At 32.7% G+C, this 16383-nt stretch overlaps 2 protein-coding genes across 3 annotated transcripts; both read right to left on the reverse strand.

Moving 5' to 3' along the window:
* Positions 1-750: 750 nt before the first annotated feature.
* LOC120328335 (uncharacterized) lies at positions 751-4911 on the reverse strand. 2 transcript variants are annotated; one of them, XR_013477293.1, is made up of 8 exons: positions 4615-4911; positions 4173-4246; positions 3858-3873; positions 3232-3339; positions 2432-2645; positions 2044-2171; positions 894-1882; positions 751-804 (listed from the first exon to the last, which is right to left on the reverse strand). XR_013477293.1 is itself a non-coding variant. In XM_039394792.2 (7 exons), exons 1-7 carry the CDS (start codon positions 4676-4678, stop codon positions 1752-1754), a joined length of 735 nt encoding a protein of 244 aa, XP_039250726.2. In that variant the 5' UTR covers positions 4679-4911; the 3' UTR covers positions 751-1751. The 2 variants fall into 2 exon arrangements, 1 of the variants encoding a protein (XP_039250726.2); XM_039394792.2 differs by having other exon boundaries at positions 751-1882.
* Positions 4912-7761: 2850 nt separating this feature from the next.
* On the reverse strand, positions 7762-16354 carry LOC120328410 (sphingosine-1-phosphate phosphatase 2-like). Its single transcript, XM_039394881.2, has 6 exons — positions 15079-16354; positions 14703-14874; positions 13978-14067; positions 13369-13501; positions 12413-12536; positions 7762-10427 (listed from the first exon to the last, which is right to left on the reverse strand). Exons 1-6 carry the CDS (start codon positions 15486-15488, stop codon positions 10133-10135), a joined length of 1224 nt encoding a protein of 407 aa, XP_039250815.2. The 5' UTR covers positions 15489-16354; the 3' UTR covers positions 7762-10132.
* Between the last annotated feature and the right edge of the window lie 29 nt (positions 16355-16383).

Below are 16383 nucleotides of genomic sequence, written 5' to 3' on the forward strand. Positions count from 1 at the left end.
TTGTTTTCGGTAGCATGGACTTGATGGTGGAGGAAGGTTACGTGAACCACCCTACGGCGATGAGGAGCCCAGCAATCCTCTCGCACATAACTATCCCCGTATGGGATTCGAACCTGCGAACCAACGCAGAGTAATCAGAGATGCGGTGGCGAGCGTATTCCTAACGCTTAGCACGATTAGCCACACCGCCGCGCCATTTACATAATAAAAGAGAGAAAAAAATAAATCTAGGGCTGTACATGCCTGGATGTGTACACATACTATGTTCAGGTTGTGCGCCATCTTGGTGCACATACTTCTGGAGGTCTCTCGCATGTTTTGGAATGAAGGAACTTACTGTTAGTGAGTTCGATGATTGAAGATGATATATCTTTTTCTAAATGGAATGTATACCACGCGTTGTCGAGTCATTGTCTAATCATCAGACTTCAAAAATAATCATCTAAAATTCTTATGTTATATAAAATGCAAGCAATCCCCACAAAGGGTCAATATTTAATCGGCATTTAACTAAAACATATCAAGTCTAAAATCTAAGCAAGCTCGGATTCCTCTACCTGGAACTGATTCTAATCTCAGCATGTGTATGTGAATCTGCGATATGTGCAAATGTTGCATCTAGCGAGTTTCATTATCAGGTTGATTTATACTACATGAGAATGTTTATTAATACATTTCTATCAAAAATTCATTTACATTCATTCTTCGTCATTCTTTAATTGAACCCCCTATCGCCAAAAAACTCCATCAGACCTTGCACAGCATTTTTTTCAACAAGAAATTAATCACATTCACTTATGGTTCCTGAAAAGCAAAAATAATTGCGATATTGTGTCAAAACAGCTGTTAAGCAAAGAACACATATTACGCCACACTGCAAAAGTGTTGATTACCGATGGTTAATCGTGTTGCACAATCTGTGACGTCAGTCCCGTTTCTTTTTAGCCTTACTCGTATATGCGTAATATATTAAAAATACGCAAGAACATATCATACAAAGAAGCTGTTTGACCTATAAAATGAAAAAGGTACTTCACGTGTGAATAATGGGTTAATTCGATATATTATGTTAGACAGAATTGTAAATGCAGGGAAAATGAAAACGCAGAACAATGGTTCGCACATGACGGAAGAAAGTGTAATATAAACATATTTATATATATATAATTCGGAAGTGTGCAGCACAGTTTATCGCAAAACATACACTATTTTTCTTCTTAGCCGGCCATGGTACAGCGAGAAAGACAATCGTTCTATATTCTTTTGTGTGCGTCATCTTGTCGGAGAGTTGACCACAGGCTCAAAAAATTACCAAAGCTGACCAATAACATATTTTTATGTTAAAATCCAATGTCGAAGAATTGTTCGCAATGTCCAGTTTTCTGAACCATATGTATTACACAAATGATGCGCCTCAAATTATTTATTCCATGCTTAAGTTTAGTACAGAAATCCCAGTTGTAAATACCTCTCCCTGGTTAATGTTGGCAAAATCGTTTACAATTTGTTTTATTGTTATACAATTTATAATTGTTCTGTAAATTATAAATTGTATATGCTCACGTTAACGTCGTGTAAGGGCGTTAAATAGGCATTCATTGGCTTCTTATCTTAGTTGTCAGGAACTTGATCCACTTGTGTCTTTATTGTTATATAATTTATAATTGTTCTGTGAATTATTAATTGTATATGCTCACGTTCGCGTTGAGTAGGGCGTTAAATAGGCATTTATTAGCTTCTTATCTTAGTTGTCAGGAACTTGATCCACTTGTGTCAGACCCACTTGTAGCGGTGCAAATAGTACCAGAGGAAAAATGTTTCCCTTTTTCCGCTTTTCCTTTTTTTCCGTTACTTTTTTTAGATCTTTTGTATCGCATCTTATCTAAAATAAAAATTCTTTCTCAGTTACTTGAGACGAATTGTAATAGGAAACCGTGAAACATCACTGTAACAAATATGTAATTACAGTGTTTGATTGTCTCATCAAACCAGATATATATATTATGAAATTTTCTCTTCGAAGAAAATACCTAAATGGCATACCTTCGTCACATTCGTATTTGATCCATAATTCTTCATTCCAGGAGGAACAAATGTTTCCCTCGTTGATATTTGTTTCGATACGACAGCTCTGCTTTCCGTTACAACACTCTTCTGCCTTTTCCATATACCTGGGTATTTAAAAAATGATTTTTACCGCTCTGTGTAATTTTTATTTATTTATGATAAATGGGAGGTAGCCTGGCGTAGAATTACTATGAGTGGGTTACAATGAGTACGAATAGAATTATTTGAAAGTTTGCATTACGTAAATTAAATAACTTGTTCACGTTTTTATTCAGTTTTCCTGATAGTTATAGTTTTTGAGTCAAATCGGTGACTGTGTGATTTATGAGATATTCCTTATTATGCTCGAAAAAGCCAAACTTACGGAGTTTTCTCTATAGACATATTGATATTCCAAATTTTGGCATTTGTGCAGTTTAACGTTAGTATGTTATTGTTGCATCTGGCTTTGTGCTTGTCTTTGTCCGAGGTAACTACACCTGCTGAGGTGTCTGGAGTCGATATGTCTTCTAGTAATTGGTTTGGGGTTGTCACTGGACCTTTACTTTCTGTAACGGCTGATGCAGATTCTGTAATGACTGTTTTGCACACATTGGTTGAAAGCATGTTAATTATTAGACAGAGGTTGGAATATATATATACATATTCAAAAGCGATATAGGATTTTCAACTTCTTTTCGAGAGATAGCAACGGAGAGAGAGGGCACGGAAAACCGTAAACAACCATCGTGTATCTAAATAAATAAAAGCAAAAGAGCTATGCTCAAATATATGGACACGTAGCGTCACATAATTTTGATGACGTCATAACAAAAAATAAAAGTAATAGCTCTCTAGCGAAAAATATATAAGCTTTACTCACTGAAAATTTCAAAGCAGTAGTGGTCCAGTAATCAAAAAGAAAAGCGATTTCTTCGAAACGTGTCAAAGAACAACAACAACATAATATTGAAACGATCATTATGTCCACTACGTGTCCAAAAACTACGACAGTTGGGGGTCTAGCTCTGACGGAGTTTAAAGCGTATTCACCGGTGTCATGGTATGTGGATTCTTAACGTTCAGAACAGAGCGCTAACAATCATGCTTATCTAAATATTAATGAAAATTCTCGGCCTTATAAATTTATTGAATAAGTAATCAGTAAGTGGTCAATAGGAGTACCTGTTGGTCCGTAACCTATATTTTCACAGACACTACTCGAGTCGACAGATTCACCAGTCGCATATTGCGATATAAATTTCTGAACATCTCCGCCTTTCTTGAAACGTTCTATGAAATATATTATGGGAACAATTTGTTAATCTAGTAACACAATGTAATAATTTGTGGCGTTATGACTTATTATACGGTTAGCCTCACTACAATAATATTATCATTCATAGTATAAAAATATGAATGTTCGATTTCACGGAACGTATATATTCACGTATTTTTAATTGATAAAAGTACAAAAATTTTGGAATGGCTCCAATAGTAACAAAAACTCGAAATGCCTTCCTGAGAGTCAGGATACCAAACAACTAGAATTTGAATTTGCGAATAATTTCCTAATAACTTGTATGTGTTATTGATTTAGAATAGTACAAAATTCACGCAAGCTTTTTAACTTGTTCGATACTCAAAGAATACATAACCGCTTTTTATATCTATATAAATTATTTGCTTCCATAAATGGTTTAACTGAGATAGGCCACACATCGAAGAACAATATCGTCTCCACTCCTCCCTCGCTCAGATTGCATAAATGACAAGCGTGAAGGTAGCAAATTTTAGTAGACGTAACTTACCTTCCAAATCTTCCAGCTGTAAAAACGAATGAAATGTGCTTTAATTTTCATCGCCCGGAATGCATTTGATTTTTAATAATTTTAAAATAAAGTATGGGTAGTTTCGAATACATGTTTTGATAGACTGTTGTCTTCCAGTTCTAATGCAATAAATGGGCCTTTTAGAATTGAACTTATGGACGCTTTGATACGATAGTAATGTTTAAAACCTGATCAAGTAAAGACTATAAAATTAAATAGCACAAGTATAATTCAAGATTTAGCGTCGTATATCATCAAGACCAAGTACAAAAATTGCAGTAACGCAATAATTACCGATTTGAAGACAAACTCCTGACAGTTCGGATCATCCCGTTGGCACGAATCTTCGTCTGATGAAACTTTGTTTGCTAAAAAACATTATACCTATATGGAACTGCTTGTATGAAACAGTCTGAGATACAATATTGACAGGCAGCGAAACAAATCAAAAACAAGAAATCAAAATAGATCAAATCGACGAACTATTTTGTATATCGATCACCTAATAATATATTTTTATTTTGTTACAATTTTGGCAAATTGTAAGATGCCCTCTTATCGGAACTTATACTATACAAGACAAATATAATGAAACGACCAGTGGTATTCAAATACACACTAGCTAAATGTTTATTTAATATTTACGCATGCATACATCCTAAACTTGATTTATATATAAGTCTTTCACATATTACAACGAATCAACCGGAAACTGAATGCAACACAAAGTACTTACAGTCTTTTTCTGCAAAACACCAGTAGCTGATGAACAGCATTGATATAAATTTCGTGACAATCATCTTCAAAGGTCTACTGATATCTTGTACACTACAGATTTAACTCTCACAGTAGGAAGTATTCTCGAGAGACCTGAACCCGATGTGCTTTTTGAGCGTGGGCTTTACCAAGCACAGTCTATTACTAACACATGTCATAGAAATGAATACACTTCATCAATGCACATTTAGTGTGAACAATTTTCGGCCATGATTGAATTTTTACATATTATAAACGAAAACTTCTTGATATTAGCATCAAAATCAGTACACGACAAAACGTTTATTATTAGACGTGATTGTTGTAATATGTGACATCAAAATACGTGCAATGAAATTAAGGAAGCATGATTAAAGATAGCCCGTTATGATACGGTATATGCATATATATATATATATATTGCTCTGGCACTGTAGGCTGATGGCGTTTCTATTTCATTTATCTCTGAGAAACTGTGTCCATGTACATCGGGGTCCGGCCCGCGACGCTTCAAGCCGTATTGACGATTATATTCTTTACGTGACAGAATTTGTTTTAAGACACTAAATTATATTATAACCTAACAAGTATACAATTCACAATCACTCGTTTAATGAATAATGAGCCTATAATTGATTGGCAACAGAACGTAAAAAAGTTGATGCTATGTGCAAATGGTTTAATGACGCAGAAAATATTCAAATGATCAGTCTTCGCGCACTGCTTGAAATTAAACTGAAATCTGTGTGAAAAAATGTGATTTATTGGCCATTCCTTCGGTTTTTAACTTTCTAAAAATATGTGCGGCCCGCCAATGAATTGCAACCTTTAATTTTGGCCCTTTGCCGAACCCGGAATTGTACATGATGTCATCGTCACTGATTGTATTCTTATGTTGTTCATTTATTTTGTTTGTCCAATATTATTTTAATTTTGAATGGGATTGATGCAAATAAATAAAAATAATAGAATATGGATTTCTAACAAATTGCTTTATTGAACAGCATATATATGTGCGTTTTGCATCACCAATATAAAACAAAATTCATGATGCAAGGCTGGGGGTCAATAGTTGGTCACAATCACAAAGTGTACACGTGTATTTGTGGGTGCTCAGAGGTCTTACGGGTACCGATGTAAATTGCTATTGCTGTGGCGGCCTTGTAGTCAGATTTTCGTAATTGTTTATTCAAAGAATTTGAATAATAAAATAACATTTTTTTTTAAGTTGCATTAGCTGTGCTGCAATGGCTACGCTATACTGTGGTTTGTCATCTGACCTAGACTTCCCGTTTTAAGCAAGCGGAAGTGCTGCAATTCTATTGCGTAATTTTATTTTATTTTCCAATTTTTGACTGAAGCCTGCTTTGTATTTTAGTGCATTATAATTTTGGCTTTCAAATTTGCCGTTTTTGGCTGTTCGCTAACCCTACATTCGTCGCAAAAAATCGAAGCACACATCAGAGAAAATAAGTCCCGAGCACACATAATAGAAAATATTTCATCGCACACAATTTAGTGTAAATGCTCTGAAATGCGATTAAAACGACATACATATTCGGGTTGGGTATTATTTTATTACCTCAGGTTAATGCCTTTAGGTGTATCAACTAAGGTGGGGATCGAACTCGAGTTTGCATTCAGACAAGTACCATGTTTTCAAATTTTATTTAAAACACCAAGTCTGTAGATTTACACGCAACTTATAGACTAATCAACACTGTTTATTTGGGTTATTTTAGCAATACATTACAATACTGAGATGGGCGCATACAGCCAACCGAATTTGGAACGTTAGAATGTTAACTTGGAACGTTGAAGTTTTGTGAACAGAAAGTTTTAACCTCCCTCCGGTAGGTTTGCAGTAAATGCAGAAGAAGAAATGAAATTTTTGACATGATTAAATTTTGTTTTGTCTTGCACAAATCTATTCTGACCAGTAGTATCCTATACAAGAACGTAAGCAATTTTAGTTGATATGATGTTCCTGCCTGCTTGAAGTTTGGAGTGAATTGTGAAAATACCCCTCTCCGTGCAACGTAAGGTGTAGAGAACAAGGACGAAAAGTAGAACAAAGCGGAAAAATGGTCAGAATATCATAATGGCAGCGAAATATCATAAAAAGGGCGCTATAGATGTATGTGCACCAAGATGGCGCACAACCTGAACCCTAACCTGGTACAACTATTATGTTCAGTTTGTGCGCCATCTTGGTGCACATACTTCTAGATCGCCCTTTTTATGATAGACAGAATTTTGGGACCTCCAGAAGTATCTGCACCAAGATGGCGCACAACCTGAACATAGTATGTGTGTATTGGTTAGGATTCAGGTTGTGCGACATCTTGGTGCGCATACTTCTGAAGCACCGAATTTTGAAATGTTCCACCCGAACAAAGTATTGTTTCCAAGCACTACGCTTTAGCTACCAAGACTGCTTTGGTGGTAGACTGTCTCATGGTATTGAATAAAACGCATAATAGTATATTGATTGATAGAAGTAGAATTTTTCAATAGTTGCTGGATGCGTTTTTAACTGGGAGATTGATTGATTTTGTGTATCGCTTTTTTCTCTTCCGATCTTATCATATCTCGGTGATTGTGTGTGTGCGTGCGTGCCTTAATTAGTTTTGATACTTTTGAGTAAGCGAACACGTACTACTTCTTTTATTAATACCTTTCCATCTAAAATCTGTACGTTTCAAACCTCACTTGAGGTTTTGTTTGCTTTCCCGATTCTATAATCAGTTTTATTTGTTTCGTTTTTATCAATTACTTTGTCGTCTATTATGCTGATTATGGAGTGGAAATAAACCTATACAACACATCACTGCAATGGTGACTGTACCCTGGCTTCCAGAATCCATTCGAGCAAAGAAGCACTGTTGCTCCATGGGCTTATTTTGCAGATACCACGTCGGAGTTTGTTCTCTAAACTTCATTCCATGCTGTCTCCTCGAAAAAAAAAACTATTGTTTTACTACACTACCCGGTATTATGCCGTGTTTATTAGAGGCGCAATACACTTCTATAATTACCTCTCAGCATGCTGGTACACTAGCATCCTTTAACCATGTTTCCACTTTTATTGTTTTCTCATATCCTACACTAAGGAAACAAAAGTATGCACTGTTAAGTATTTTTTCCTTTTATCCAAAATTAAATTGATAAGTGTTAGTGGTGTAATTAACAATAAAATGGTTAATAAAATAACACAAGCTCAAGCATTTGTAATCATTGGTTGCCCTCAATATCAGATGCTATCACTTTAAGAATTGAAAAAAATATTAATTATGCATTGATTTGTGGAAAGAAACAAAACGAAAAAAAACACTAACTTACACTGTTACACATATCACCAATTTCATGTTATCCCCAATCTTTCACAAAGAATGAGTTGCAGAAATAGCAAAAGATCATTCATAAAATCAGGTCAACGCGAAACACTATTAAGTTTCAATATATTTGATTGAAATTCAAAGTAGATATGTAACTTGGAATGAAGATTTTGCAAAGAGGATAGTGTTGATTCATGATTTGGAGAGTCACCTCTGTGAAGGATCAATTAGATTACAGAAATTTGTAAAGCTTTAATTACCAATATAGGGGTTATATCAATGCCTCCCAGAACTGTTAATAAAAATATAATTCTACTCAGTGTACTGTCTAAAATTTAGACACTAAATTATGTTTTTCAACCAGAATACAAAAAGAAAAACAAAACAGCTCAACTCCATTTTCACTTCACATTGCATAATTGCGGGAAAATTCAAGTCTATTTTGCAACAATAAATTTCATTAATTGACGACAAATTTGTGATTTTCATATCATGCAGTTTAAGTGTTCATATTTTGCCCATTAAATGGTAAACAATAGTATTATATGTATAACAATAGTTACAGAAGGAATGATCAAAAACATCAAAAATTTGGTTGTACTGTACCAACTGTAATACAAAATGCCAGTACTACATGATACGATGAAAAAATATATAATCATGATAAAATTTCATTTTTTAAAAATAAAGAAAAAATATATTTTCGACTTTAATAGATGGATGGAGTAAATAGCACATATTCGATACAAATCATTTTTTAATCAATGCTAGAATATTCTGCATTTTCCTTATACATTCATTGGTGGAACATAATTGAAATATAGTGTTCAAAAATGATAGTACTTGTAAAAGTGTGACAAATTATGACAATCGTAATCTAAATCAGGCATTTAAAATGGTGGAAATATGGAAGCTGCTAATCCAATTTTCTGAAAAAGTCGACTTGCAATAAAAAAAAATGCAAAATCAATAGTACTTACAAACTGTAGCAAATAAAATTATCTTATTACTTGAGCTTAACCATAACTAGCATATCTAGTTTAATTTAAAATAACTTTAGTTCAACACAGTTTGGTCACTGCAAATGAGATAATGAGATATCAAGTTCAGAAAAATTAAGAAAATACAAACTACTGCCTGCAAAAATACTAAAAAAAAAACACCTCAAACGTACAACAAGGCTGCATTGGAAATGATGAAACAATTAAGAAACAATAATTAAGGCTTATGCATAATTAAAAACAAGAAAATGAGGTTTCATTAGAAGTATGGCTACATTAACATACAAGATATTATTAGTTGTGGTAAATTCAATTAGTAATTTTATATGTTTAAATATCATTATTAAAAAAAATCATTATACAACTTAAATCCAAGCTTTGGAAAAAACAATCAAACTTGAATAATTAATTAGTCTTTTTGCCATTGAGTACGATTTTAAAAATATTTAACAAAGGAAATAATACCACCCAAATAGTTTTTGAGTAATATGGAATCCAACCCACATGCCAAATTCAACTCAATCTTAGTTGTGACTCCAAAAACAAAGGTGTACAGGGTCGTTGAAATAATTTACAGCAGGTACTAATGCCAGAAAGAAATTATTTCACTATAACATAGTACAAACAAAATTCAAAAAATAATTTCGAAAGATTGACAAAATTTTATCATTCACAAGCATTCATGAGCATCATACTTTGGCCAGGACATATTATTTAGAGTGAAAAGTTTATTAATGGTTCTAATAGATCTTTTGTTATTTTGAAACTTTTTGCTTTGGCACTGCAGTGATTCAATGTACGATTAAAATTCTCGAAACGCAAAAGAGGAAATGTCGCAGATTGTAGTATCTGATGAAAGTAGTACTGAAATAGTTGCAACAATGATAAAAGTCATTCTAAAATTGTGAAGTGGTGTAATAGTGATGCAATGCAATAGTTGCATTAAATTTATATTGCCATTTTAGATATATTTAAAATAGTAAGGTTTAGGAAAAGCAAATCATTGAATTATCACATCTTTATTGTATAAATCAAAAAATTGATTTTTCAATAACTTCTTTGGTAGAATTGTAAGTATATTTGCACGAAAAATTGTTTAAACACTAAATTTGCCTGGACGAAAATTAAAGTGTGGCAATTATATTTTAAAACTATTCAACTATAAAACAAGACCAACATGTTGTAGAATCATTGGGACAATGAAATTTGCACTGAAACCAACACACGCGTAAGTAACAAACTTGTATGGCACTTCGATTTCTGTACGTCTTCGGGACATCTCATCATCTTTAGGTACACTTACAGCATGGCAAAGAATTAGGAGACTAATATATTTCATTAGAGCTCGAACCAACAGAAGTACTGCAATTCCAAACACATATCGTACAACACCAATTCCAAATTGGTATAATGTTGGAAGAGCAACGGCATATGGCATCTCACCCGCCGGTTCCCTTAAAAAATAAAATAATTACTTGAAAATGTAAAATACAATTTTCCCAATGCACATTTATTATTCAGAGCATGTTTGATTGTTTGCTCAAGGGACACGCTGAACATTAAATCGCTCATTACGCTATGTATACTTTGCACCTCGTCTAAAAACCATGAGAGTGAATGTGCTAAACTGTTTGTCTTTGTATGTACTGAGTACTGATACTCACCAATTACTACTTCCACCAGTTATTTCGCCTATGCATCTAGAATGTCAAATTGGACTGGACAAAAGTCAATGATTAAACTACCTTGATGCTACAAGGTAGTATAATAAACCAAAGCGCAAATATTTCAATGCACTTATTAAATAAAAAGAGAAAATTGAAACATTATAAAGGCTGGTCATGCCTATTAGGTAATAAGATAAAGTGAAAGATCAATCACATGCATCAATTGATGTATGTTTAGCTGCATAAATTTCATGTGTGAAGTATTAATATGTGATATTCCCAAAAAATTGCAGTTATAATATTCTAAAAATATATATTATGAACATTTGATAAGTTTTATTATAAGTATGTGTAACACACAGTAAATTGGAAATATAATATTCGATATTTTGAGAAACCTGAGTCAAGTAATTAAATTTTACAAATATTCCAAAGTAGGGTGTGGTTGTCCATGAATTTAATACAAATAAAAAAAAAATAATAATAAAAAAAAAAATAAATAAATAAAAATCATTTCCCCAATGTTTCGAAAAAAAAAAATGTTAATAATAGTGTAACATTATCGAGTATAGAAGGAAGATTTTCGTGTTTGATAACTCATATGAATTTCTTGCTTGCATACTGTACATTCAATCAAAAGATTTCTACTAAGATTCAATTTGAAAACCAAACGAATCACAAAATTATTGGCATTTTATCATCAATAACATTAGATGGTCATATTACTTTTATTAGGCCTATTCAATATATTGGCTTAGAGCCATTCTATCACTACACGAAATAGGCTTCCGCTGTATTTAATCACGAGCGCATGCTGTTATCACCCCATTGAATATAATATGTATGATGTGAGCAATGCAAACATAAGCTGACAGTACTCATTCTTCACAATGGCCAGTCATTATGCCAGGAAATGTGAGTGTGGGCCAAGGATAGTCCTCATGTGAGAAAAGCTTCCTACCTAATTTTACACAAGCCTCACATTCTCACAACGTGAACTTTGACAGAAATGCTAACAGATTGATTGGATCGTTTGATTTAGTCACATGCCTTCTCTCCTATTTTTTTAAATTCTTGTACACATGTATATGAATCACGAAACATTAAATTTAAAAATTTATGTGGTTAATAGTTATAGGTTTCTTGGAAATTGTTCCAAATGGAAAACTTTCAATTACATTACATGGAATGCATTTTTTTTAATTAAGTAAATATCAGTAACGACTGTCATAAAACTGCAAATCATTTTTGATCAATAATGACTTATTTGAAATGGTATATCAGTCAGATTTGGGTATGTTTACTCACCCCTGTCACAATAATGTTTAAATATTTGAATAAGTTAAATAGGGCATGGTGCATGATGTCAGCTTTTTTTTCTATTTTGTATCAAATTGTATAGAGAACCCTCTATATGTTGTTGAATACTGAGAAAATACAATCACATTTTATACTAAAAATGCTAGCTTTATTGTTTCATAATATGAAACCATTATGACACCACCAGTGAATTGTATGGGAATTTTGATATTGTGTTGAACCAACAATGAGGAAATCATGTGCCTCATTGGTACAAGTAATGGTACCATACAAATTGTGGATAGTCAGTATGCACATATAAAGTTGGTAAAATTGTGTTTCAGAAAATAAAAAATTTATACTTTATTGCCGGATGGTCATGTCCCTTCATTTGTTGATACAAATAGAACATACTAATTTACATTCGAACTGATTGATTGCTATAAATAATGAATGGAAACCATAAATCGTACCAGTTGAAACCATAATAATTTCCAAACCACGATGCACAATGCACTCCAGCTCCAACTCCTAAAATAATTACTGTGTCTCCTCTTGATGTACTCCATCTGTCAGGATCAATTGGATAAAAAATTGCTGAAAGATAAATAATGAAAAACAGCTTATATTGCAGTTGTAAAAGATATTTTAATTATAGTTTACTGATTTCACTATATTTTCATTAATACTGTTGTTAATGGTATTATTTAGTTTGAAATATTCTAAAATTTATTTAACATGAACAGACTAAATTCTACAGTAATCAGTTACACATTTTCATATTTTATAAATTGCTTCAAAAAACTTTTTTAAGTGACAAAAACTTCATAAGATCATCTGGGCATTATTCACATTATCTCTGAAAATATTTAATATTGTAATAGTAGCCTATATATAATAATAGTAAACCTTTATAAATATCTCAATCAAGAGCATGAATTTGAGAATTTTGACGTGTGCGACTCTTGAACCATTTCATGAAGTTATTAACAGTGCACACATTTATTGTTCTACTGTGTGCTAAAGCTAAATTTTTATTTCTGACATCAAAATCAAATTATCAACTCAGTAATTGTAAATGGTTAATTACATTACCAGTAGGTAACGTTGAAAATATACTTATCAGTGATGTTACTAAATTTAAAACAATTTGAGTGTGCTATGATATAATAGAATTCATATTGAATAACATGTAAAAGCTTTTTTTTAAAAAGAAATAACTAGAGAATTCATTTACTATTGTTTTACATGAATAACAGTAACTCAACAAAATTATTTTTAAATATTCATTATTAAATGACAAATTTGCGCTTCACATAAATGTCAAATTTCCCACACTGTTCAATTAATGACATATTATTTTTTTGTAATAACCATATCCCCCCTAGATGAAAGGGACAATAACTTCGATACACATATGGTTCCTTACCAAGCAGGAAATGAGATATAATAATGATATACGGAGCATATTTTGAAAATATTGTGTAATCATTCACCATCTCCATGAACGGCCACCCAAAATATAAATAGGCTGTGGCCAATGCTATTCCTGCCATTACATCCTGAAAAAAAATAAACAAAAATAAAAACATGACACTTTTTAAAGACCTGGCGTCACAATTATAAAGGAAAATTTCAAATAGAATCTATATTCAAGAGTATTAAAAATAAAGTTACGGTAACTTATCTTCAGAACAATTTATGAAAAATTCTTTTGAAAATTATCAAATGAGTCATCCACATCGACCGGAAACAAATTGAGTTCCGTATTACAACTATTATACGCTAGATATTATTTTGAATAAGTAAAGAATTGGGCAGGAAACGAAATAGGAAATTATTAAACATTCAACAATTATTAATATCTAACTGTCCATGAAATTGGATAAAGGATTTTATTAGCAGATTTCCAGATACTAACTGTGATATTGTAATATTCCATGATATCATTGATATTATCATCTATATAGAAGCTGTATTAAAAGATTATCAGTTTGTGCACTAACGAAGAACACGAATAAACTTGGATTGAACTCACTAATATGGAATGCATGCCAACATAAAGTCGACTTAACGAAACCAACAAACACCAACATGTAGCGAGGAAGAAACAGAGTGGGATATTCACCTGAATGGAAATGATTGAAAATATTACACACGAGGTTTTAATATTACACTATTGAAAAAGCGTTAACATTACCTATCTCAGCAATAATTATCCATTGATACCAATAATTTTCACACATGATATATAAAGAAAAGTTACAAATAGAAACCTTATCAATAAGAAATGCATGTGTGTTAAATAGAGCTGGGAATTTCTATTAAAACAGAAACTCTTATCTCAGCAATAATTATCCATTGATACCAATAATTTTCACACATGATATATAAAGAAAAGTTACAAATAGAAACCTTATCAATAAGAAATGCATGTGTGTTAAATAGAGCTGGGAATTTCTATTAAAACAGAAACTCTTATCTCAGCAATAATTATCCATGGATATCAATAATTTTCACGCATGATGAAAAAAGTTACAAATAGACCATTATCAATAAGAAACGCATGTGTGTCAACTGGAGTTGGAATATTTATCTAACTCTTGTGACTGTTACTCAGAGAAATTTGGCTCAATAACCAATCTTTTCAATTTGATCTTAAATTCTGGCTAATAAATGAATGAATGTCATAAAACATAAAATTTCTGATGTATAAGAAAAAAAAATAAAATAGGTTAGACAAATCTAATCTTCATAACGTACATCATATCTTCCAATAGCAGTAATAAACAAGGTAAATGGCACTGATGTCGCTGCAATTGCATGTGTTGAAGGTAATCCGTATTCTGCTTCTACCCTTGTTTCCAATTTGAAAACAGGAGGCCAAGTTGGACGGGGCCATCGTAAGAGATCTTTTGCTGCTTGCCCAAGGTACCTAAATAGGTTGAAGTTTTATTTAAAATGATATCGCAATTTATAAATAAAACAAAGTAATCAAATTTGACACTCGGAATAAAATGCAGAAATATAATATATGTGCGAATCCTGAACTGCATAGCATAGACTTCCTTTATTAAAAGTTAAAATTTTTGTTGTTCTTAAAGATAATTTTATTCTATACATTTTTTAATGCACTTACATTGTGACAACCCAAACTGTAATGACCATTCTTGCCATATACATGTCCAGATTCCAGAATATAATCGGGATTCCTGTTATATAGAACACTTCAGTGCCAAGCATAGATGCCATCAGAAACAAGTGATGTAAAAATTTATTATTAACTGCATAGTTGAGTGGTTGCTTTTTCGGGGCTTTATTTTCTTGACAACTCCTTGGCACTGATTTCATTGGAGCATTTGCATAAGAAGGTGAAGATGCATCATGAGGGGTATGTTGGGAATTTTTTGATAATATTCCTGTGCTTTGATCAGGACTTGATTGGGAATCTTGTGAAGGTTCTATTGCAGACAATCCGCAAAACTCTTGGAACTTCCGCACTTTGTGAAAGTCCATAAAGTAATCGATGAATCTATTGTACGCCTCCATTTCTAAAATGTCAAGCACCCTGCAAAAGGTAAGTTTATATATAAAATGTATAGACGATAAAATATAGGTTACTAGTCAAATTGCAGTACTTCATGGTTAAACTGCTTCATCTATTTATTGCTGGGAAACGTATGAACACTTCAATGTGAACCTCCCATTTCAACATCAAAACTGTTTAAAACTAAATCAGAATTTCTAAATTGCTCCAGAATCAGAATATGAATGTAAAAATACACCAGATATATTGTCTACAAACAACACCCCTTGTGTCATAATTGATAAACACTCAATGACTCAACATTCTGAAATTGCTCACAATTATGATTTTTTTTTCAAGATGTTTTTTTTTATATTTACTCCAACGCAACAGCAACATTGACAATTGTTCAGATAGAGAGGCGAGAATTTATTTTTGTTTTCGTCAAACCGTAGTAGTATATATTTACGTCAAACCAGAAGACACGATATATATAAAAATGATTAGAGCAGAAATAAAAAGTTTTTGGTAGATGAATTGGTAAAGATATGAGTAGTTACTGATGTACGTTCATCTGAGCCAATCAATTAGATGTATTTTCAGAGCCCAATCATATTCCAGTATTCGCAACTTCGAATTTCGTGGGCAAAATTTAGCGCGAGAAGTTTGCTGGACTTTTGTCTTCGGCGTCACGAATACTTCCGGAAAACCATGCTCCTCATCACACGGAATGATAAATTAGTCGGGCAATAATAAATTCTATGTGATACACCAACTGCCTTAGCTAAAAACAGCGCTTCACTTACTAAACCACCACGCAAAGCACAATTTTAAGGGCGCGCAACCCCTCCCTATTAAAACTTTGGCTCAGGGCTGTTCTAATCCAAACAAACATGTCGCTAATCACGAGCCGAACAC

The sequence above is a fragment of the Styela clava genome, chromosome 7, assembly GCF_964204865.1.
Source record: "Styela clava chromosome 7, kaStyClav1.hap1.2, whole genome shotgun sequence".
In the NCBI taxonomy this organism is placed as follows: Eukaryota; Metazoa; Chordata; class Ascidiacea; order Stolidobranchia; family Styelidae; genus Styela; species Styela clava.